At 45.1% G+C, this 25,700-nt stretch overlaps 1 protein-coding gene across 1 annotated transcript; it reads left to right on the plus strand.

Annotated features, from left to right (window-relative positions):
- The first annotated feature begins 753 nt into the window (after positions 1–753).
- Positions 754–24,100, plus strand: pitpnb (phosphatidylinositol transfer protein, beta). The gene is made up of 12 exons (XM_083929595.1): positions 754–782; positions 8,311–8,341; positions 9,761–9,906; positions 12,246–12,337; positions 12,575–12,582; positions 14,248–14,322; positions 14,933–15,016; positions 18,463–18,540; positions 18,650–18,754; positions 19,633–19,755; positions 20,854–20,939; positions 21,441–24,100. The coding sequence occupies exons 1-11, from the start codon at positions 763–765 to the stop codon at positions 20,899–20,901; spliced, it is 810 nt and encodes a 269-aa protein (XP_083785721.1). The 5' UTR covers positions 754–762; the 3' UTR covers positions 20,902–20,939; positions 21,441–24,100.
- Positions 24,101–25,700: the final 1,600 nt, after the last annotated feature.

Consider the following 25,700-nt stretch of genomic DNA (forward strand, 5'->3'; position numbering starts at 1 on the left):
TGTGTAGGTCTCTGCTGATGTTGGTGGTGCCTGCTGCCGTGGTCCTGTGTGCAGGTCTCTGCTGATGGTGGTGGTGCCTGCTGCCGTGGTCCTGCATGACGCTTCCTGCTGCTGTTATAATCTATCACCTTAGCTGTGCTTGTTTCTACTATTCTGTTGTATTAATAAGTCATATTCACATTACTATAGATATTATTATAGTTACTGGAAGTGTCTCTGTCTTTGTGTCTGTCTTTGTCTCTCTCTGTCCATCTGTCCATCCTTTGTCTCTCTCTCTCTCCTTTTCTACCTCTCTCCGGGGCAGACAGATGTCCGTCCTCCACAGAGCTTTTTGTCTGTCTCTGTCTCTCTCTCTCTCTCTCTCTCCTTCTCTTCCTCTCTCCGGTGCAGACAGATGTGCGTCCTCCACAGAGCTCGGTCTGTCTGACGTTCCTGTCTGTTATAGTGAAGGTTTTCAACGCCACCGTACTCTACGGGGGAATTGTTGGGTCTCTGTAAATCATAAATAAGTCATAGAGTGTGGTCTTTACCTGCTCTGTATAGTGTCCTGAGATAACTTTGGTTATGATTTGGCACTGTAAATAAAACTGAATTGAATTAAATTGAATTTAAATATTATAAAACATGTTAAATACAGTGTAAATAGACAATGGTGTGGGTTGTTCAGCCAATCACAGTCTTCCTGGAGGGCGGGACCAACTTGTTGATAATTCTGTCTGGTGCCCACCCCCCCAGTGCGCAGGCGCAGCCCGGGTGACGAAGATGGTGCTCATCAAGGAATAGTGAGTGTGAAAAGTGTCTTTTAAAAACGTCTTTTGCTGCATTTAGAGGTGCATTTTCACCCACGATAGAGCTTATTAATGTTGAGTAAACACGCGTGGGTCGATCGGTGCTCTGGTTCAGGGGGTTTTACAGCCACTTAAGCCCGTAAAAAGGCCATCTTTGAGCGGGGTGGATAACGGGATACACCGGTCTTTTTTTAGGCGTTGCTAGCTCAAAGCTAACGTTAGCATCAGAGGAGGGGATAATTAGCTTCTTAATGAAGATGAGTTTCGTAAATAACCTGCACAGTCACTCAGTCAACGTGATTGGGGAATATACATCGCAAACTCAGCAGGCACCGGCGTGTTATAGCCCTCCAAAGTGCCCGTGATGTTAAGCTTTTTGGTCCCGTGAGCGACAGATTAAGGGTCGGATTTAACCATTAACGCTAACTTAGCGGTGGCGGCTAGCTTAGCTCTTAGCTACAGCTACTAGCGTAACAATTGTCTGAGTTAACTTGTCAAACGCACATTTTTAACACGAGCTAACTTGCTGAGCTGGGGTGTGAGACACAAACCGTGGTGTTAACACATAATTTGGCTTTAATATCGGTGTTTATCACGCAGCAGTCCCCCTTCAGGCTCGAGGTTATGGGACTACTTTACCGTTACTTTGGTGGCGCTAGCTTAAGTTAGCCCTTTAACTGGGGCGGCTAATACTAACATGAGCTGCACCTTTAACACCACCAATCACCCGTAAATGTGTTGTATTGGAAATGTGGGTGGTCGTTTTAATCCACTTTGTTTCTTTGCAAAGCTAACTAGCATGTGGCTAACCCATATCCGCTCAGATAACGGTACCTGTTGTAGCCCTAATGTGTTAAGCTAGCCTTTGGTTAACCTAAGAGAGAGAGGGAAAGAGAGAGAGAGACACACACACACACACACACACACACATTGTTTTATAATCTTGACATTTAACATTTGGACATTTTCTGCAGGAATTGCATGTTTGTGGTTGATTGTATGTGTTGTGTTGTGTTGTTGTTGTGTGATCAGAAAGGCCCTTATTGTGAAAGCCATCCACCCTCTGAATGCTCTTGGTCAGCAGTGTCAAACTCAAATTCACAGATTTAAGATTCAAGAAGCTTTATTTATCCAGAGGGAAATGATTGTGCAACAGTTTCAATGCAAAGGTGGGAAAGGATCAGAGTAACAATAAGCATAATAACATAAATCAAATCAAAATAAAGCTAACATCAAATAAATCAAACAATAAGTGCAACAGACATTGTGGTTAAACGTAGGTTTATACAATATACAACAATATGCAGCGTGCAGTTTAGCAGCATATGAAATAAAATAAGTACAAACTAAAGAAGTGATAACAGTGTTAAAGTGAGGCAGCATTTCTTACTGATCTAAGTCACAGTAAAGTGTAGTGGGCCAAATTTAAAAACTGGTACAAAGTTGCAGTCAAACTCAATATTTACTTAAACTAAAAGCCTGCAAATGTGCATGTGTCCCTTTTCTCCAGATGTGTAACGTTGAACCTTTCCAGTGCAGCTCCTTGTTCTTGTCGTGGTGTTTCTCATGTTTGATTCTTTGGTTACAGCCACGGTGACAAACAGCTCTTTACCTTCACACACAGATCATCTGTGAAAGCTCCTGTCCTCCATCTTTCTTTGGGTCGTTTTTGGGGAGGGGTGGATTCAGTGTGTCTGCAGAGACTGGCAGCATGGATGCTCATGTGTGTGAACAGAAAAGACGTGTATGTGCTTTATACTCACGGGCCAGCTCTCACAGAACCTTGATATGATCTTGCGGGTCAAATATAATTACACCGCGGGGCAGATTTGGCCCACGGGCCTGAGTTTGACCCCCCTGCTCTAGGTCATTGGTTCTCAAACTGTGGTAGAACCACTGGCGGTACTTGAAATCTCCAAAATTTAAAAAAAGGAAATATTAATGACCAAATTAATCTAAAACTAAGAAAATACATAAACTTTTAGGATCCTTGAAATGTCATTTTTAATAAGTTTAGCATTTCCTGTTTGTTTCAAGCAATCTACCGTAAATGTAGCGCCCCTTTGAAACCCTAGCTGTGAAAGATCACCTTCAGTGTCTCCTCCACTTTTTAAGAATCAAGCTACACTTCTTGGTACGTTTTATCAAATAGTTACGTTTAGTCGAGCTAGACTATGATGGCGAGAGAGTCAGCAGAGGTAAAATGATTGGTTTGGAAACACTGACATGTCAATTTGATGCTAACCTTTTCTACAACGTGGCTGTGACTGAAGACAGACAACAATAAATAATCTGATGAGAAATAAACCTTCCTGTCTGTAGCTGAGTAGTGTCGACCTACGCTGCTGTATTTTAACATCAGTCTTAGTCAGGGGTGTCAAAGGGATCCAGTAAAGAGGCGCTGTGGCTGCAGGTTTTCACTCCAACTAATCAAGAACACACGTTATCCAACAAATCAGCTGTGTGAAGACAGTTCAGGTGATTGCATGACTCAAGTCAGGTGTGTTCTTCCTTGGTTGGAATTGAAACCTGAAGCCACAGCGCCCCTCTACTGGATCACATTGACACCCCTGATCTTAGTGGTGGTACTCGAGAGAGCCTGATATTTTCTGAGGTGGTACATACAAAGTTTGAGGACCACTGCTCTAGGTCACTAGTTTGTGTTTGTAAAGTTTCATGTCTGAAAATATACATTAACATGTGTGTAAGGCGAGTTTAGTTGTACAGCACGATTCAATAACAAGGTAATGCAAAGTGCTTTAGATAAAACAGTAAAAGCATTTAAAAGAAACTCATATAAAATGACATTTAAAGTAAAATTAGTCAGATTTTAAGAAAAGTGTTGGAAAACATAAAATGACATTTGAGTAAATAAGTAAAAGATCATTGCAAGAAGACGTGTAATGGAAGCTACAGCGCAGGACGGGCAGTTTAAACTAAAATGATTTTCTTTACTGAAAAGCAGCAGAAAGCAGAAAAGTCTTCAGTCGAGTTATAAAAGACCTGAGAGTTGCAGCACACCTGCGGTTTTCTGGGTGTTTGTCCCAGATATTTGGTGCCTTCGGAGCCTGAACGCTGCCTTAGTTTTGTATTAATGTAATAGCATGAAAATAAGTCCTACGTATTCATATGCATGTTATTTTCAAACAGTTGCAGCAAGGTTAAATGATGCTTTTATGCACAATATATGCTGCTTTACAGGACATGGGTGTCTCAAAATGTGTCTGAAGCTCGCTGTAACAGGCACGGTGTGTTTCTACAGCTGCAGACGGATAACTCTCCAGAGCCATACGTGCAATAATATTAATAATCATAGCTTTATTTGGATAGTTAACAGTTACAAAGTGATTCCAAAATGACACGAGGGGCATTAACAAAACAATGGTTCCAAGTAAAACCACACAATATAATAAATACAACACCCACTCACTCGTCTTCAGCCTCTTATCCGGGGGCAGCAGCTTTAGCAGGGGACCCCAAACTTCCCTTTCCCGGGCCACATTAACCAGCTCTAACTGGGGGATCCTGAGGCGTTCCCAGGCCAGTGTGGAGATCTAATCTCTCCACCTGGTCCTGGGTCTTCCCCGAGGCCTCCTCCCAGCTGGACGTGCCTGGAACACCTCCCTAGGGAGGCGCCCAGGGTTCATCCTTACCAGATGATCCTGAACCACCTCAACTGGCTCCTAATATAAACCAGGAGATATGAAATTGTACGTGTCAGTTAAAAGGTCCAATTGAGCCGAGGTGATGCCGAATAATTATCGCACAATCTGCAACAAGCAAACATAAGTCCCGATCAAATCATCTCCTTACACGTTTCAACCGTCATGACAGGTTTGAATATGGTGGTGTAGTGGTTAGCACTGTCGCCTCACAGTGAGAGGGTTCCTGGTTCAAATCCCTTCTGTGTGGAGTTTGCATGTTCTCCCCGTGTCTGCGTGGGTTTTCTCCGGGTTCTCCGGTTTCCTCCCACAGTCCAAAGACGTGCAGGTGTTCGGTTCATTGATGACTCTAAATCACCCGTAGGTGTGAATGGTTGTCTGTCTCTGTTCGTCTCTATGTGTCCTGTGATAGACTGGTGTCCTGTCCAGGGTGGACCCCGCCTTACGCCCGATGTCAGCTGGGATCGGCCCCCGACCCCGGGATAAGCGGCTGAAAATGAATGAATGAATTAATTAATTAACGCTAACCAATTTATTGCAGACATTTAGTTTAACAAAACAAGTTAAAGAAGATGCAATTAAAACCTGTTGATACGCTTTACCACCCTGGACCATCTTGTGTAAGCGCGTAGCCCTGTAGGCTGACGCGTTCATGAAGAGCGAAGCACATTCATCATTAGCGTCGCCGGTTCCTTTACTTACGGCTCCCGTATAGAAATGAATTATCAAAGTCATCAGGGAGAGAGCTGTGCTGCTGGTTGTCTGTGCGGTGGCGTCATCAGTGAAGCCTCATTAGGAGTTTGTCGGCAATATCTGAAGACTACATGTTTCTTTGAGTTTCCCCGTACGTGACAGAGCTACAGTGTGAAATGCTGTGCAGTAAATACCAGGTTAGGGAAGTTCAAATATTACAACCTGCGCCTTCATGGTCATTTTATATTATGCGGTTCAGCGTGTTTTAGGTAATGTCTATCAGCGCGATTCACCACCAAATCAAGTGTTTGCATCTGTGCAATCCCAACTTAGTTCTGCGTGCTGTAAAGACCTTTGTGAAGCACGGCGCCATGCTCAGCCCACTTATCTGTGCTGTGAAATTCACTATTTGCACAATAAGAGCGAGTTTGTTATCACTCAACTTTGGTCATGACTGACAGGAACATTATACTCTAGGCTACATGTGGGTGCATCAGGTCTGCGAGTGATATGCTTGTAATGTAAATGAGTCACTTCATGATTAATTAGCCTGATCCGCAAACTGTTTTCTCGATTGTTTGATCCATAAAATACAAAATTCATGATTTTTGAAAGCAGAAGACACTTTAATGAAACAGCTTGTTTCTTTGATTGAACGCTGATTAATCCCCGATGAGAGATTTGTGCCACATTTGTCCTGTGAAAATCACTAAATCTCCATAATTGAATGTGAAATTCCTCACTTTCCTCTCGTACCTCGCTGTCAGGCACGTTCACCTCGCTCCAGATTCAATTCAGTTTTATTTACAGTCCCGAATCATAACCAAAGTTATCTCAGGACACTCTACAGAGTAGGTAAAGACCACACTCTATGACTTATTTATGATTTACACAGACCCAACAGTTCCTCCGTAGAGTACGTCAGTTTGTACAGATCACCGCAAATACTGTATTATCTCCTCTGACACTGGCGTACAGTACACTCCGCCTCTGCGCCGGTTCATTTCAACTAAACATCTTTATTTTCTATGCGGTGCAAATCTCAGCATTGAATCAATTCTGTCACTTTAGCGAATCGACAGCAAATCGTCACACGTGTGAAGCTGCAATCAGTGAATGTTTGGCTTTATTTTCTTGAAACAAGACTTAAATTATTAACCAGCTGTCAAAATAGTGTTTGAAAATCTAATCAAGCAGCATAATATTATATAAACTCCCCTAAAGGCCGGTTGCCCTCTTGTGTGTGTGTGTGTGTGAGCGTCACAGTCCCTTCAGCGCAGGTGTGTGTGTGATGTCTGCACAGACACACAGAGGACTCGGCCTGGATCTTACATAACCACAGGTGACCTGGACTACAGCACCTCTTGAACTGTGACTGCTCAGCCGCTGTGAAAGAGCAGTTTTTGCCCTTTTCTAATTCAAAAACAGCGATTTTATGTCCTTTGCACACCGTGCCTCTGCTGCAGTCGCTCTGTATCACAAAGTGAGTGTCAGCGCCTGTAAACACAGTTAATGTGGGTAATATGTTTTTAATGCATGACGCTAAATACTCATGATGTAAACTGACACTGGACACGTTGTTCCGTATGTTTGTTTTTTATCCCAGCACAAGAAAATCAATTTTTTTCACCGCAAGTAATTAATAACCTATAAATCATTAACACACCTGTAAGCTGCAGAGAACACACACACACACGCACACTCGCAGACAGAGACAGACAGACGCAGTCAGTTACACACACACGCGCAGTTACAGTCACAGTTACACACACACGCGCAGTTACACACACACACACACACACACACACACACACACACACACACACACACACACACACACACACACACACACACACACACACACACACACACACACACACACACACACACACACACACACACACACACACACACACACACACACTCTCATTCTGAGCCAAACCGTGCACTCTGCCTTTTTGTTTTTCCATCCGTGCTTCGTTCTTCTTCCTGTTACACGACCGTCAGTGCCCAAAAATTGATTTATCATGACTGGTTATGTATTTATGTCATGAAGAAGTCTTTGTGTAGCATAATCAATTTATCCGTGTAGTGGGGAACTCGGAGTAGAGCCGCTGCTCCTTTGCGTTGAAAGGAGCCAGTTGAGGTGGTTCAGGATCATCTGGTAAGGATGAACCCTGGGCACCTCCCTAGGGAGGTGTTCCAGGCACGTCCAGCTGGGAGGAGGCCTCGGGGAAGACCCAGGACCAGGTGGAGAGATTAGATCTCCACGCTGGCCTGGGAACGCCTCGGGATCCCCCAGTTAGAGCTGGTTAATGTGGCCCGGGAAAGGGAAGTTTGGGGTCCCCTGCTGGAGCTGCTGCCCCCGAGACCCGACCCCCGATAAGAGGCTGAAGATGAGATGAGATGAGATTAATAAGCTTAATCGCTGGTTATCCTTTTCTGTTTGTATCAGTGATTTAAGTACGTTTTGTTGGACAGTTTGAAGTTTGACGTTATGACAACACTAAATTTTATTTAAAGGCTGGATTATTGCGGCGTAAATCCTTCTTAGATAGATAATGTCTCAGTTTTTAGGAAATCCTTGTGCATTAATTCATATTTTCATGTCGTCTGGCTGCAAATACAAAGTCACTTTTACTGTCGTACTTAAATCAAGGTCGGCATTTACAGGGACTTATTGTTGCTTTGTTATCGGGGTGCAACCACAACCAGACGCCGTCTCCAGGTGACATACTTTCAGGGACTAAAGCGGAGCTTGAGCGTCCAGACTGGGAGCCTGGTTTTCCTCTTTTAGCTCAGGGCCGCTTCATTTTTTCTCCAAAGATGGTCACAGTGAAGTTTATCCACAGCGTCGTGCTTTTGTCAGGTCACTGTGTACTGATCATGCATTCAGAGACAGTGTGTGTGTGTGTTTGTGTGTGTTCAGGCATTTGTGGTAATAAGATAAAAAGGTTTATCAGAGTAAAGTCACAGGAATCTTTATCTGTATTAAACTTTGCGTGTAATCAAAGGGGGCACTAACTGCTGCGTGGCTCAACCCACTGACTGTTCCAAATCCTTAACATTTGAACATCTTCTCTGTATTTTTTACTCACAAATGTGTTAAACTTGTTTGTTTCTCTCCCATTTCCTGCCCCGCCTCTCTCCTGTTTCCCCTCTCTCAGCCGCGTAGTGTTGCCAGTCTCTGTGGAAGAGGTGAGTAATCATTACCTCCATGCCCTCTTTGCTGTTACGAGTTATTTTGAGCGGATGTTTGTTTGAATCCGGTGCTTCTCACACACACACAGTACTGCATCTTACAGCCCCAGCACGTTTTGTCTGTTGTATTCGCTCCCGTCCACTTGGGCTCTCGTCCGGGGCCTGTCCCAACACAAACTGGTCTTTGTGAGAGCGCAGTGATATCGGTGTGACAGGCTGATGGTGCTTTTTGCAGAGAGCGCCGGACTGAGTGTGAGCTCAGCCTTTAAAATGACCGCCCGTCGTCTTTCTCTTAATAGGAATACAGGAAATAGGCTAACTAAGGGTGTCACGGTTTCTATTCTAAATCTTAATTTAGATTTTTATGTTTTTTTATAGAATAAGTACAACTACCGTATTTTTTCTGCACTATAAGGCGCATAGAACAGACGCTACAGTCGAGGCTGGGGTTACGTTAAGGACCGCCTCTAACTTCATTGATGTTAAGTTAGCGTGCTAGCGCTGTTGCCTTCAGTGGAACAGTGATTGTACGGACTCTTCTACTCGCTGCTCACTGTTCAACAACCCACTGTTGGAGTTTGTCCTCCAGCTGCAGCCGTCTCGCTCTGTTACCTCTAAACTCTGTTTAGTCTTCTTTACTCGGCGCAGGTCGTGTTGTTGCTTCCTCCACTTCGGCACCATTGATTGGTTCATGTTAAACTCTCTGGCTGCGGCTCTATTCCCGTGTTCTCCTGCGTGACTAACGGCGAGTGAGTGTAAACTCTGCGTCGTAAGCGTGTCTCTTAACAGGAGCCATTTTGGGCTCTTTACACAAACACACACATGGAAATGAAACGTCACGCTTCACACAGTCGTATATCTCAACATGCACCGCGCGTTACTTCTTCTACGGGGGAAAATAGAGTCGACGGCTGCTCACCGTAGTTGGAGACCTGTTGTGGCTCAATATTGGTCCATATATAAGGAGCACCGGATTATAAGGCGCACTGTCGGCTTTTGAGACATTTGAAGGTTCTTAGGTGCAACTTATAGTGCGTCTTTCCTGTAGAAAAGCATGGATGTAGTGTTTCTAGGTTTTAAAGACCTCACGTTCAGCTTAATAGACCCAGACATGCTGAAGGATGGGACAGGTGAGCATCAAAAACACCACAATCGAGAGCTCCATGACTATACACTCCACTTTTAGAGCTTCAGCTGTAGCAAACATGTTTAAAGACGGACATCTGGGCTTTTATCATCAGACTTGAATCCAGTGAATCATTTCCTGTGCAGCATCTAGTGGCTGTCGGCGGCACTGCCCTCGAAGCACCTGCCCAGACTTCGTCTAGTCTAGCGAATAATCCCAGGATTTGTCCCCGCGCTCTAAGGAGGTCGATTCAGCCCGCGTCTTCTCCTGTGTTCCTCTTTTTCTCACAGTATCAAGTGGGGCAGCTGTTCTCGGTGGCCGAGGCCAGCAAGAATGAGACCGGAGGAGGAGAAGGCATCGAGGTGCTGAAGAACGAGCCTTATGAGAAGGACGGGGAGAAGGGACAGTACACACACAAAATATACCATCTAAAGAGGCAAGTCTGACCCCAAATCACACAATTCAGGAGTGAAGCTAGTGTTTGTGTATATACAGAGATCACGGGACGGATATTATGTTTTTTTAATCATTGAGATCACGGTTGTTCATCAGTTATTCATTGATTTAAGGGACAAAACGTTTTTATTGCGCTTTCATATTTAACTCTTCACACTCTGCAGTAGGAACGCTCCGTCAGCTCCTACAAAATACTGGTATTTTTGCTTATTGTGAAGTCATTTATTATTATAATAGTATCTTCAGATGCTTCATATCCCTAAAATCTGTACAACCCGAGCTAAGGGCTTATGGAAGTCGTTAAACAATGATAATTACTAAAAGTATTTAATTGTCAGACATGTTTTTTATTAAATTTTACTAATTAAACACAAAATATATGGATCCTAAAGATTTTTAAATGTAGTGACGTACAGAAAATGTTCCTTAATCCTCCATAAAACTATAAACATTCATACGTTTTTAAGATATGAGCAGCGTGTAAAGACGCTTTGATGGTTTCATCTGCAATTGCATCATACGAGACGGAAGCCTTAGCTTTCTGCTGCACAAATAATAAATGCTCTTGATATTATACTTACTGGTAGTACTATATACTACTACTATGTTTTAAATCGTTCTATAGAGCATCATGTAAACAGGAAGATCTCCCGCGGCCATTACAGGGTTAATACTGTGAGTTATGGTTCAATTTTATTTATAGTGTCAAATCATAACCAAAGTTATCTCAGGACACTTTACAGAGTAGGTAAAGACCACACTCTATGACTTATGTATGATTTACAGAGACCCAACAATTCCCCCGTAGAGTACGGAGGCAACGAAAACCTTCACTATAACAGACAGGAACGTCAGACAGACCCAGCTCTGTGGAGGACGCACATCTGTCTGCACCGGAGAGAGGAAGAGAAGGAGAGAGAGAGAGAGAAAAGACGGACGGATGGACAGAGAGGGACAAAGACAGACACAAAGACAGAGACAGACACACTTCCAGTAACTATAATAATATCTATAGTAATGTGAATATGACTTATTAATACAGCAGAACAGTAGAAACAAGCACAGCTAAGGTGATAGATTATAACAGCAGCAGCAGGAAGCGTCACGCAGGACCACGGCAGCAGGCACCACCACCATCAGCAGAGACCTGAGAGACGACAAAGCACAAACAACTCCGGGGAAAGGGTTGAATTAGTGACATGCAGTGATGAGACATGAATGATACAGACAGAGAGGAGAGAAGCTCAGAGGATCAGGAACAGGATCATCCCCCGACAGACTCGGACTACAGCAGCAGAACAAGTGGCTGCAATCAAACGCTCAGTGATGGTCGTGGAGAGACAGACGGACACCTCAATATTTAGCACATAACTGAGGCGGCACCATCGTGACAGACGCAAATTTATTATTCAGACACGGCAGCTTCCCAGAGCAGGCATTTACGGCCTTTTGGCCAGCGCCCCGAACAAGTAACCTGAGTGGGTAAGGCACATAAAACGTGAAGCGCTGGCAACGGAAACACGATCTGAGTTTGGTGCCTTTTGTTTGGATCGCAGGAAAACACAAAGCGCCTGTTGCCAGCTGTTAAATCTGAATTGTTTTCTGAGGGGACACGTTAGATGTTGATGAGCGTGCACCCACTCTACCTCACCGCACCACCCTGCACGGTGCTGTCTGTGCGTCGAGATGATGACTAATTCAAGAGTAGATTCATGAAATCAGACACCTCTGAGGGCCTCGCCAACCCCTGAGGTAGCAGACATCATTACGGGAAGCGAGGGCACTCGGTGCAAAGTAGATTCCCTCTCCGTCGCGGAAATAACTCGAGGCCTTCAGCCTTAATCAAAGGTTTAATATCCCAGCTGCAGATGTACTTTTATTTCAAGAAGCACTGAAGCTGTTCTGAAGCGATCCTGCTCCATCCACACTCCATTAAAGCATTTCTTACCTTATTGACGTTCTGACACTCTTCTGTAATCTTAAAAAGCTCCTAATAATCATGTGGCACTAAAATGTAAATAAATCCCCCAGGTGTTGAAACTCATTAATATTCAGTTCTCATATATTTCTGATAAAAATGACCAATCGTTTTATTCAGTCTGATTAAAATGATTTGCAGAGCGTCCTGTGTGTCGTCCGTCGCTCCGTTTCACTTGCACTGCTCATGCTGCGTTCAAGTGCCATGGGAAGTTTATTATCATGCATGTAAAGTCTCTTATCTTATCTTCGCTCCCATAAAGAGTCGACTGTACCGACTGTTCTCCTGTAAAAGGCCGTGCACTTGGGTCGTCTGACTGGTCTGTGTTTCTCCTCCTGCAGTAAAGTCCCAGGTTATGTGAAGATGATCGCACCAGAGGGAGCGTTAGTTTTTCATGAAAAGGCCTGGAACGCCTACCCGTACTGTCGCACAAGTAAGTGGACGCTGAGGAATAAATCATGCTAATGCTGCGTGTTAGTCTGCTGCAGAGCGCTAGATGATGAACGCATGAGAAATCATAGCTGTATGGAATCTTTGCTTCACTTTAATGGACATGTCATGGATTTAATGCACTTCTGTAATTTTAATAAATGTAGTGTGTCAAAGATAAATGTCTGATTTTAAATACTGATGCCTGTTTTTTCTCTCCTTTCCCCTCCTCCCTCTGCAGTTGTGACGGTAAGTTGTTTTTTTTTATCTATCAAACTTTTTAAGTCGTATAAGTCCTGCTCACACCAGCTGAGTCAAACAAGTATTTGGTTCTGGTAGTGTCGACTAGCAGGGCTAGTTTGCGAGCTAACCACAAACACGCCAGCCAGCTGGGAACATGTTGGAATTAGTTAGTCACAACTACAGCGGTCGAAAAATGAAGTTGACGCTGAAGTACCAAAAAAAAAAACTGCAGTCCCTCAAACGGCCACTTGAACCTGGCTCCAAAAGCGAGTCGACCCCATAGACCCCCCCCCCCCCCATGTTAAATTGCCCAACTTCACAGCAAAAATAAACCTACAGCTCAGTTTCAGGCTCTAGAGCTAATTTACCTGTTCCACTGAACAGGGAGTGAGTTTTAAAAACCTCACCTGTTTAACTTTTATTAAAGTTCTGCATGGCTGCTTGAAGTCGGTGCGTTTACATGCAGTTTAAAAACCCAATTATAAGCGGGTTAAGGGCGTACTCCGGTTTCTCAAACACCATGTAAACACCTCATCCCGGGTAAAATCGGAGTTCTCATACCCCGGGTGACAGACGTAGAGAACTCCTTTAGTATCCAGAGTTCTCTTGCATGTAAACATCTTACCCGGAGTAATATCGGGTTTCTCGTCTGCGCATGTGCTGGAGTTAGAACTCCCCACTCTGCGGCAGTGGCTGTTGACCCATAGATAGAATAACGCTCTATTGAAAAATAAAAACCAACAGTACAGCGTTACCTGTAAACCGTGGGAGGACTTCGCCATGACAAGTAACATCACTACCAAGAAGACCTGATCAGATCAGTACTGAAATGTGGTCGGAACATCTCTATCCTCAGTGGATCAGGTCTCATTCAATAAAAAGTTACTGAAGAGGGGAAGAAAGGCTCTCTGAGGATTTCTAACTGGACGACAACAGACTCACACTTTATTGAATGGACATATTTGCACCATTGAGTCCTTAATGCATGACTGTCTGCAGAGCTCTTCCTCTCTTTATGGAGCACTTCATGCCCCCTCAGAGGAGGTTGTATCAAAGTGGACGCTGCAGCACAGCTAATAAGATCGGAGAGTTTCCTCCATTTTGTGCTCCCCCTCCTCCAGCACCGTCAACACCGATGCTTTTGGTCAAAAGATCAACATATGAATTTGACGCAAAGATTTATAGATTAACTTTTCATCCTGTGAGGGAGAAAAGTTAAAAATATAAATGAAATCCAGTGAGATGTTTCTGTTTTAACCCACACAAAGATACCAGTGGATGTATGCAGCAGACTTTCACCGGTGTGTGACGCAACAGTGTGTCTTTAAAGAGTTTTCACAGCTCCAATATTACTCAACATTACCTGAAGCCAACAACAACAACCACTACTACTGTGTGAGGGTTAAAAATAGCGTGAGCTGAGCAGCGCAGCATCACTAGTGTTGTTTCAGTTCAGACATCTGATTGGTTAAGTGGATTTCTCTGTAGGCCTTAAGCATCAGAGTCCTCCATTCATGGTGCTCTCTGTGCCCTTTGTGTTGGCTGAGATCTGCCGCTCAGGATTCATGATACCCCCGTGTGTGTGTCTTTGTGTGTGTGCGTGTGCGTGTGCGTGTGTGCGTGTGCGTATGTGCGTGTGTGTGTGTGTGTGTGTGTGTTTCTCCCTTTCAGAACGAGTACATGAAGGACGACTTTATGATAAAGATCGAGACGTGGCACAAACCTGACATGGGAACAGTAGAAAATGTAAGTGAGCAGACGGCGCAGTGTGGAGGCATGTGGGTGTTAAAGGGGTCCTGCCCTGACCTCCTACACTGGTTCTATTTTAATAAAGCATGTAGTTAGACTTGTGTTCATCGATCCACTTAATACAGTAAGGAGGTTTATGACCTGTGAGGCTCACTTCCTATTTACTATTTTTGTACAGCACATTTCAACAACCAGGTCATTTGAAGTGTTTTACAGAAAACATTAAGAGCATCGGAAAGAAACGCATAAAATTACATTTGAATAGAATAATAATAAACATGGGAGTGATGCAGACAGACCATAACATAATAGAAAGCTTGCTTGCTCGGCTTTACAAGTTACAACCTCTCGCTGATTTTCACTGGATCCTACATTTCCCACAATGCAACATGAGAGACTCTTTCAGTAGATTACTCCCTCGGACTGAAAGCCACTGAAGACACAGCACAACCTGTAAAGTGTGAAACAGTAGGAAAAGTCCATATGCACATGCAAGACAACAAGGTCCCAGCTCCAAATCCACCCGCTTGTTTTTTAATGTGATTTGAATACGTCCTGCGGTGCTGAGCTGAGGTTGACTCACCTTTGTTTCTCTTTTGTGTGACAGGTCCACGACCTGGACGAGCAGACATGGAGGACAGTGGAGGTGTCTCCCATAGATATTGCAAACAAAGAGGATGTGGCCCCTGGGGTGAGTTCTTCTTCCACTGAACAAAGATGTGAAATCATCAGACAGCAAATGGACTTGTACGTATAAAGCGCCTTTCTAGTCTTCTGAATACTCAAGGCGCTTTCACACTTGTCACACATTCACACAGACGTTCACGCTGATGGCAGTGGACATCTACAGACCATCTAATCTGACCATTCACACCACATTTACACACCCATGCACAGCACGGGGAGCAATTCAGGGTTCAGTGTCTTGCCCAAGGACACTTCGACATGTGAATCGTGGAGGTGGGGATGAAACCGCCGATCTCTCGAATGGAGGACGACCCACTGAGCCCCATCACACAGACTGATGAGGGTTACAGCAGGATGTCTCCACCCTAAGGAAGAGTGCGGTCATACAGGTTGATTTTAACGTGTCAAAAAATCCGCGCAGCCACGTTATTCATACATGCCGATCATAAACCCTCACCGAACGGTACGACACACTAGGCGTGTTCCATTAGGATAAAATGTGGCCGCTCGGAAAGTCTCAGGGCACTCCATCGCCGTGTTTCCATGACAAAAAAAGGCCCCAGAGGGATTTACCGGACTGCACAGGTGACGTAGCAGTCAGAGTGGGTTTGGATCGCCGGTGATCAGTGATACAGGGACGCGCCGTTCGCTTCCTCCTGCCGCTGCAGCGCTCATCTTAACAAGTTCAATGATACCTGTGCACAGATCACTTTCTGCGCTGCGTTCTTCTTCACCACTGGGTAAAAGTGTCTACTTTGCCGTGTTGTGGTGCAGTCTGTTCTACTACAAGGTGCATCCCGCTGAGAGCTACATCCAACCAGCAAATGGGCTTCTCTCAGGGGAGAAAAATGGCCCCGCTCTGCGACAGGGTAAAGAAAAGGCCGTTCGAGTTACTCACGAGCAAATTAGGGGCGTTTCGGCGAGAGAGACCCGCCTTATTCTGGGCATTCAACCCTAATGGAGACGCACCTACTAACAAGCGTAAACTTGTCCTGCAAATATGAGGGTGCCCTCCCAGTGTGCCTCCGTCCCGTGCCCCGTGCTTTAGGGTCCTTGTTGAATCAGTGAGGGTCTCTAATGCGTCGCAGAAGCTTTGCAAAACAGAAACCGTCTCTCCTTCAGCTCCTGTGGCTGTGAATCTGAGAACGCGCCTGTATCCCAGTGAAACGCCCGTTCCTGGTGTCTCAGTGCCCCAGCAGCTGCTTCATTATTCACCGTCTATGGAATAGTTTGATGGGCGTGCATCATTTATTCATTTATCTTTTTATACCACATGTTATCCGTCTATTCAGCTCTTAAGACCCAGAGCTGTACAGTACAGAGGAAACGTGACGATTCAGTTGCATTTCTGAAGCTAAAGGAAGTTCACCATGATGGTTTATCATTTGTTTTGTTTTTGAATGGATTTGGGTGAAAAATGGGGACGTTAATAGTCTCCTTTTGTTAAATAGCACAAGATCACTGATGAATGCAACTATCAAAACCCCTAATCGGGCCGTTATGTGCACCTGTCAGTCAGGGATGCCTAAACCGCCGCGGTTTAAAATCTTACAGGAGGCGTTAAGCCATTTCCTTCCAGGAGGGTCACAGCGTTTTCTTACCCTAGCTCCTGTACAATAATGACTTAAGTGGATCAGCGTTGAGGCCGAGGCTTAATCTAAATGTCCATCTGCTCCAAGGACTCGACACTGGCTCCCAGCAGACCTGATGGATTAAAACAGCACAGTGAGCCTTGAGCTCAGGGGGGCAGATCTGGGGGGTTGCTGATTCTTCAGTGTTCCTGAGGGTGAATCTCACTACAGTCTAGTCTTATTACTCTTAACGTGGATGAAAACCTCCACATCAAATAAGTTTAAACCAGTTAAACAGACTCCAAACGCTGTAGTACACATGCCAGGCCTGGAGGTGGCGCTGTAACTGCCAAAGAAATACACCAACAACAGAGGAGAAGAAGAGACGGGGAGACGCTGTGGAGAATCCAAACACCGGAGAGTTCCTCTCCAAATCCTCCTCCATCCTAGAGACAAACGTGTCCCTGGTTCTGGTCTTAGTGGAGACTTTGGTGCTGTTCTGGACTCTGATGCACCCATCACTCTGCAGTTAGTGTCCTCACTGAGCAGAGGGTGCTGCTGGGAGCCCCATCACTCTGCAGTTAGTGTCCTCACTGAGCAGAGGGGGCTGCTGGGAGCCCCTTCACTCTGCAGTTAGTGTCCTCACTGAGCAGAGGGGGCTGCTGGGAGCCCCTTCACTCTGCAGTTAGTGTCCTCACTGAGCAGAGGGGGCTGCTGGGAGCCCCTTCACTCTGCAGTTAGTGTCCTCACTGAGCAGAGGGTGCTGCTGGGAGCCCCTTCACTCTGCAGTTAGTGTCCTCACTGAGCAGAGGGGGCTGCTGGGAGCCCCTTCACTCTGCAGTTAGTGTCCTCACTGAGCAGAGGGTGCTGCTGGGAGCCCCTTCACTCTGCAGTTAGTGTCCTCACTGAGCAGAGGGGGCTGCTGGGAGCCCCTTCACTCTGCAGTTAGTGTCCTCACTGAGCAGAGGGTGCTGCTGGGAGCCAGTTCACTCTGCAGTTAGTGTCCTCACTGAGCAGAGTGGGCTGCTGGGAGCCCCTTCCCCATCCCAAAGCACTCACAGGCGCCACTTTCTCACTACATTTAGAGACTTTTCACAGCTTCTTAGAACTGGATTTAGAAACAGAGCCTAGAGCAGTTTAGCTCCTTATTCAGAGCATCAGGGAAAAGGGAGACATCTGTGCTGGGCCTCATTCAGTCCCATGCATGTGGCTCAGAGTCCAGTTCAGTAGACAGTCTCTGGGTCCGTCTCTGTCCTCTCACGCAGCAGCACTGTTGTTGTTATGTGACGCCGTGGGGTCAGAGGTGGGGCCATGACGCCATCCTTTAACTAAGTCTGAGCTTTCACCGTCCAGACCACAACGCCATGGGGGGCGGTTTACAGTCTGCACACGCTCCGATAACGCCGGCTGCTGTGGATGGCCCCTTAAAGGCTTAATCTCCACTCAGAAATGTTTGTCAAGTGTTTGACCTTCACTGTGCAGAGTTTGACATTCATCTGTTGAAGGTTGAAGGTTTCTCTGTGCTCACAAAATCGGCATTTTAAAGGGACAGTTCAGATGTTATAGATGAGCAGTTCAGATGTTTTGAAGTGTATTGGGAAACTGAAAGCCGTCATTTTTACCTCACAGAACACAGGAGTTGCCGGTCTATTGCTGCCTTGATCTGTTTGTTTGTATGTGTCATTGTGCGACTTTGGTGAGACACTGATTTAAAGCATCTTGTGTGTTTACAAGACGACTCCACAGGTTTCCTTTTTATCCCTTCAAATGACAGCGATGTCTGTCCTACACAAGACTTGGGATAAAAACACACTCAGGTACGATGTGTTTCTCGCAGGATCTTAATGTCTCATTGTCCGTTGTTCTCTTGTCTTTTCAGGACTATAAGCCAGAAGAAGATCCTGCTCTTTTCCACTCTGCCAAGACGGGCAGAGGACCTCTCGGCCCTGAGTGGAAGGTAACTTGACGGAGTCGCAGACAGCAGAGATACACCAGCTGTCCTGGTGTCACATCTGGGATGAATGAGCTGTAACTGATCTCACCTCCTGTCTTCTCTTCCCTCTCAGAACGAGCTGAAGACAGACTGTCCTTACATGTGCGCATACAAACTGGTCACCGTCAAGTTCAGATGGTGGGGTCTGCAGACCAAAGTGGAGAACTTCATCCACAGGGTGGGTTTCCATACCTAATGTTACTTTATGCTTTGATTTTCAGGGCCCACTCACACTGTCCTTCCGCACCGCGCCCCGTGCTTTAGGGTCCTTGTCCCCCCCTCCAGGCCCGTTTGTACTCACACTACCTGGGCCTCGCGCAAATGCTTCTTGCCTGTCCATCAGTCATAGCACTGATGACGTCATGGCGATGCGTGGCTTTGTTTCCAGATCTTTCCGTAGACCTCGGAGTTTTTGTGCGTCTTGTCGACGGTTTTTGAATCTTTCCATCGACCAAATCTGCAGTAAACACTCCACCTCCGCATCACACCAACGTGAACCTTTCGCCGCCATTGTTTGAAATGTCCCTGCATGGTCCCTCCTTCTTTTTTCTATGTCCCAACAGGCGCACAGGAAATGACCTCAGAGCTGCCGTAGGCCTCATGCTCGTACACGTGCGCACGCTCGTGCTCGTACATGTGCAAATGCGCTCAAAAGCCCACCTCTCCCAAACGGGCCGTGGACGGCCAGCTGGCCGCAGCTATGCACAGGGCGGTTACACTCACACTGGTCAAACGCACTAGGTTTTAGACGAAAAACCTGTTTTGGCCCGGTGCGGAAGGACAGTTTGAGTGCGCCCTCAGTGTCACTGAAGTGTTGTTTCTGTTTTGGACAGCAGAGGGAGACGTTTCAGTGTTCCTTAAATTTGGATGGAGAGAAAATGAAACTAAGGAAAGCATAGTTCAGAAAAGACATGAGAAAGGCAAAGGTTAACCACATATACAATTGTTTAAGTAGAATAACAAGGCGAGGCTTTTGTCTCTAACCCACTTGTTGGTCGTGCAGAATATCAGTTGTTCTACCTTCCTTTAAAGTTTAACTTCTTTATCCTTCCTCAGCAAGAAAAGCGTATTTTCACCAACTTCCACCGCCAGCTGTTCTGCTGGATTGACAGATGGGTGGGTTTGACCATGGAGGACATCAGGCGGATGGAGGAAGAGACCCAAAAAGAGCTGGAGGAGGTAAAGATCTCACACACCATCCTCTCACACTTGTACTGCACCGTGCTATCGTGTCCCCGGTGTGAGGAGAAGTTCAAGGATGTAAAGAATGCTGTAAAGGGGAGCAGCTAAGTGTTTTTGGGACACCTCAAGTATCAGTATGACTGTTCTCTATATTTAGAATATTGTCACAGCTTCACCTTGCTGTCAAACCGCCCTGTTTCACTTTAAACTGCACTAATAAACTGCAGCGGGGGGAGACGACGACAAACAACCTTAAAGGAATCATGGTTTTAATGTGTTTCCAGCGACCTGTAGCAGATCGCCTGACTGTTCTTCTGTTAGCGTGCCAGCCGGTGTTTAATCAGACAATTTAATGGTTAGGTTCGTATTAAAGGTCAATCCCCACATGGAGGAATGAATCCGTGTTAAATAGGGTTGGAACGGTTCACAAAATCCATTGTTCGGTTTTCAGGTCGCGCTTTATCGGTTCGGTAGTTTTTTCTATTTCTTTTAGATTCTAAAAATACCGTGTATCAGATCTGTAGCCTAAAGAAATGTCTTAAGGACGTGTCATGCAATCATGCAAACACTGAAATAATGAGGCAGCTTGTTTAGGGATAACTGTAACAATCTTAAATGACAGTGAAGTGAGATTTTGAAACAGTAGGAGACACATTGCTGCATTTACGCGTTTATATATTTAGTTGGCAAAAAGGTAAACAATTGTTTGTCTTCTGGGTAACAATATAAACACTTTTACTTTATCAAATCTTAGAAAAAATGAAGAAAATAGGTTTTCTTTCACTAAAATACGCACAAACAGCAATCACTGAACTGACTGAATAAAGGCTACATCAGGGTTATTCAATTCATGTGGAATTGAGGCCGGTTGACGAAAAGTATCCAAAAGGAGGGGCTGTAAAATGGATATTGTAAAACAATGCAGCGACATAGGAGTGCATACAGTATATAGTGCGGGGGAGCACCGATGAAGACACTGTTGTAAAATGATGATGATGATGATGATTGTTCTGTTTGGAGCGGACTTCAGGAGAGGACACAGCCCACTGTTTAACCCAACCTGATTTAACCCTTTACTCCTGAATTTCACATCAGATGCGTCAGAAGGGAGACGTGCGAGGCACCTCTGCAATGGACGAGTAGAGGCCGCCGCTGTAGGTCAAACACTAGAGGCAGGCTGAGTAAGTCTCATTGCAGGAGGGCGGGTGGTGGTGGTGGTGGCGGCGCTGCATGGATCATTCTCCACCCTTAACACTGCTGTCGAACTCACTCGTCACTCGTGCCTTTGTTTCATTTCCTCCCATCTGTTGTGCCTGACTTCTTCTCTTCTTCTCGTTCTAGTTTTCCGTCCCGATCTCATCCGAGTCATTTTTTCCTCCCACCTGCATTTCATCAACTCACCTTTGTCGCCTTCACTCACATTTGAACGTTCTCTTACAGCTCCAACGCTTCACGCTGTGCTTTCACTTTGTTTTACGCTTGTGGTATTAACGACCGCACCTTTGCCAACACGTGTCCCCCTCTGATTTTCGGGGAGTTAGCTGGAGTGTGTCCCCCCCCACCCCCTGCATGTGCGTGGCTTATTGCTAACAGACCTAAACACATCTGTTCCCCTTTAAAACACCAACCTTCTCTCTCTCTCTCTCTCTCTCTCTCTCTCTCTCTCCGTCCCCCCCCCACAGCTGCGTAATACAGGTCCGATTCGAGGCACCAGTGCTGCTCACGAGCAATGAGGCAAATCAACCAAACCCCGTCACGATGACGTCATCAGAGACACGTCCACCACGATGAGGAAGTGGCCCCTCGACGTCGCCTCTTCTCTTCCCGGTCTCACATGATTCATTGGGGGGTTTTGACACGATTGGTTTAACAGTACTGTACAGATTCTACCCCGATCACAAGCCTCCTGTTCACCACCGAAAAAACAACAACAACAACAACAACAATGGTTTTTTGCATACGTATAAAAAAAAGACAAAAAAAAACTCTTTGCACAGAACGTGAAAAAATTGCCTGATATGTAATTGTTAGTGGATCATTACGATGGGCTTTGTTTTTATTCAGGTGTGTAAACCGTGACTCAAAGTCAAGCCTTTTAAATTCAGTAGAATGTCGTTTTTAGACGCAGGTTCCCACGACAATTGGTGTACGATGACTTTAGCAGGTGTTGGACCATTTATCCCCCCTTCCTCTCCTTGTATTATAACTGTCCGTCTCTACTTTAGTCCTCGTCTCTCCCCTCAGTGTCGTCTATATTCTCGTCCTGGTAAAAGAAAAAAAGAAACGTGTCTAGATCTCCTCCCCTCCGTGTCTCGCTGTCCCCTCCGTCTGGCAGTCGGTCGGGAATACTGATGTTTTTCTTTCGTTTTATAGTTTGAATTTTTGAGGCTGATGTTTATGGTTCAACGCAAATTTAATGCTCATGCATGATAGATAATTCTCTGCTATTGTCCCCCCCCCCCCGCACATGCACACGTTTAGACACGCACACCAGCCCTCCTCCTCCTCGCCCTCCGTCACAAGTGCATGAGGACAAACGCTACACTGTCATCGCATGTGCGGCGGATCGTCTCTGTCAAGTTTAGCGCGCGCTCGTCCGTGTCTTCGAACCGCCTTCGCTCTTTAAAGGACCGCGACGCTCAGCTTTAATATCGAGGCGCGTGCGTGGTGCGTCCGTGCTCTCCACCGCCGGCCTCACGCTGTCGCCGCAAGTCCTTTTTTGTCCCCGGCTCTCCGGAGGGAAAGCTTTTTGTTTTTTTAAAAACAACAAAAAACGAGGATGACTCTGTGCGTCGCTGCGTGCATGAACCAAGGTCAAGGTACCGCCTCCTCTCTCACCTGACGGAGCTGATGGCAGATCTGCGGCGTTTGTTTGCAGTCGCGGATCGACGAGCGTTCTGCGCGTGTAGTTTTGCGTTTCGTCGTCATTAATTCCAAGAAAGCGCGAACCTTTCTGGACCGTTTCTAGTTGAGGATGAGAGGGTTTCGACCCTTACAGCTTAGCCGGAGGGGGGGTGTTGGTGGCTGACGTAGTACGAGCCTTTGACGCGCAAACACCTCCATCCCGCTATCACTCTTTCTGGCGCGGCTGCATCGCCCCGTTCGTCGCAGCTCAGCGCTCCCTTCCCCCCCGTCTATCCCTTTTTGAGCGTAACGCAGATCCCGTCGGGGCTCTAGGCGACACATTTGTGACGTTTCCTACGATCATGACGTAGCTTAGCGCAGATGTACAGCTGCGATGTGAAGACTTTGTGTATCCGATCAGGTATGAGTGTCTCTCGTTAGGTTTTTGTCGTAACCTATCTGTGCGTGGCAAAGAGAGTTAAAGTGTACTTTATAATAGGCCCATTGTAGAAATGGACAAAGTGTACATACGAAACACTGACTTGAACGGGATATTCACAGCTACTACGCGGTGTCAGGTCTATCATTCAGCTCTGCTAACTTTGAGTAAGTTATGGTGTCGTCAGCTCTGTGGACAGCGTGCCGTACGTATGTGCGTACAGCAGAGCAAACTGTCCACGCGCTGTCGCTCACACGTGGTTTTAACCGTACCTCATCCGCGCTTATGAATGTACAGCTAGGAGACGCACGTGTCGGACTATGCGGGGTGTTCCTGAACCGCAGGACGTGCTTCACACCTGTACGCGCATGACATGGAGCCGTTACATCATCAATACAAGAGTAGAGATTTATTTAAAACACACACAACTCAACACATTTGGATCTGCAAGCTCAAACCTTTTGTTTCGTTCTTCCCTTCGTCTCGTTCGATCAGGACATCCGTGCTTTTGAGAAGCTCCTGAACGGCGTCAGACGAGAAGGGAAATCCTTTTTTTTTATTATTGTGGTTTTTCCGTTAAAGGGCGGCTTCTCCTCAGAGTCAAACTGGATTCAGCTGGACCTCAGATCCCACATGAGGAGTGAGAACCCTGACTGAGTTTGACGCTGACGGGGAGTCGCCCCGTAGACTAGAACAGGCTGCGTGACGTGCGCTCGTGTAGCGTTTAGCGGCGGCGATGCCAGCCGGGGTCTGACCGTGTGAGGGGAGGGCTAGAAGCTTAGGGAGCAGACGGAGTCCAAAATACTGTTTTCTGTTATTGTAATCATGAATAAGCACTTGCAAAATCTACTGTTTTTGTTTTCTTCTTTTATGTTTTTTGTTTTTGAAAGACAAAGATTCACAAATGTATTCGATTTTTCTCTTTTCCGATGAGGCAACATTCAGGGGAATTAGCAGTGAATGTACGACATTAGCTCCTTCTTTGTTTTGTTTTCACAGCCATGCTGTGGCAGAAGGTCTAGACAATGGAACATTACAGAATATCTAATAAATTTGAACAAATAAGAGAAGAAATGTCCACTTTTCTGTTTGTGTGCGTGTGTTTTCCTGTTTATATCTGGGGTTTGTGGATAAATATTATTTATTTAGTCATGTTTGCTGGTTAAGGTTGAGCTTGTTTCACCTCCTTTATCTCCTGTTGGTGGTTTAATCTGCATCCGTGCATCATTTATATAAGATATCTGCCACAGGAGCAAAATCAAACTTATTCAGCTTTAAAGTCAGTAAAGTTTGACTCTTTTCAGATTTATGTACAGCTTTAAATACATATGCAACATACATTAAATACGTGTGTGTGTGTGTGTCTCTCTCTCTGTCTCTCTCTGTCTGTCTCTCTCGATCTGTGCATGTGTGTGTCTCTGTCTGTCTCTCTGTGTCTCTCTGCGTCTGTGCATGTGTGTGTCTCTCTCTTTGTCTGTCTCTCTGTGTGTCTGTCTCTCTCTCTGTCTCTCTCTGTGTCCCTCTGTGTCCCTCTCTCTCTGTGCGTCTGTCTGTGTGTCTCTCCCTCGCTCTCTCTGTCCGTCTCTCTCTATCTCTCTCTCTCTGTCTGTCTCTGTCTGTCTCTCTCTGTGTCTCTGTCTCTGTGTCTGTCTGTCTCTCTCTCTCTCTCTCTCTCTCTCTCTGTGTCCCTCTCTCTCTCTCTCTCTCTCTCTCTCTCTCTCTCTCTCTCTCTCTCTCTCTCTCTCTTTCTCTCTCTCTCTCTCTCCCCAGGTGTAAACCTTGAACGTCCAAAACCTGTCATGTTTCAGTAGTGTGAGGTTTTGCTGACAGTATGAGGATCCAACGTGTGTTTCTAGATTTAAACAGCTCTTTTTTTAATAGTTTTCAATTGTTTAAAAGATGTAAAGAGTAACGCAGTAACACTAATTTATGAAACGACGTCCGTTTGTAATAATGTTGCTTCAGAAAGCCCAAACATTGTTCTGGTATTAAGAAAATCCTGATGCTGAAATTAGAGCCACAGAAAAACCACGGTTTAAAGTTTTTCTATCTGTGACCATTTTGGTCTAAAATAAAAAATACAGACACTTTTATTTATATATATATATATAAAAGTGTGTATATATATATATAAAAAAAGTATAAAACAGTGCAAAAAAACCCAACTAAATGAATAAAGAGTCTGCATAATAAGTAATTTTACTTTTAAAAACATTAACACTTTAGTAATTCTGAGAACTTTTTCCAAACAAATGTAAATTTATTTCTGGATTTGAACATTTTGGGATAAAATAAAAGCAGTTTGTGTTTATATAAAAAGTCTAAAGCGATGCAATATGAAATAAAGGAATACAAATATTCTGCATAATTACTAATTTTACTTTAAAAATATTAAGTAATTCTGAGACCGTACTTCTTCCAACAAATTTTAAATTTATTTCTGTCTTTGAACATTTTGGGATAAAAAAAAACAACTATATATATATGTACCTATATTAAAGTGTGTGTGTGTATAAAAAGTCTAAAACAATGCAATAAAAAAAGAATATTTCTCTGCATAATGAGTCATTATACTTACAGTAACAGTAATTCAGTACTTCTTCAAACAAATATATGCAACACATTTAAACTGAGTTGTGTCTGTGAACATTTTGGGATT

Source organism: Echiichthys vipera (genome assembly GCF_963691815.1).
Source record: "Echiichthys vipera genome assembly, chromosome: 16".
Classification (NCBI taxonomy): domain Eukaryota; kingdom Metazoa; phylum Chordata; class Actinopteri; order Perciformes; family Trachinidae; genus Echiichthys; species Echiichthys vipera.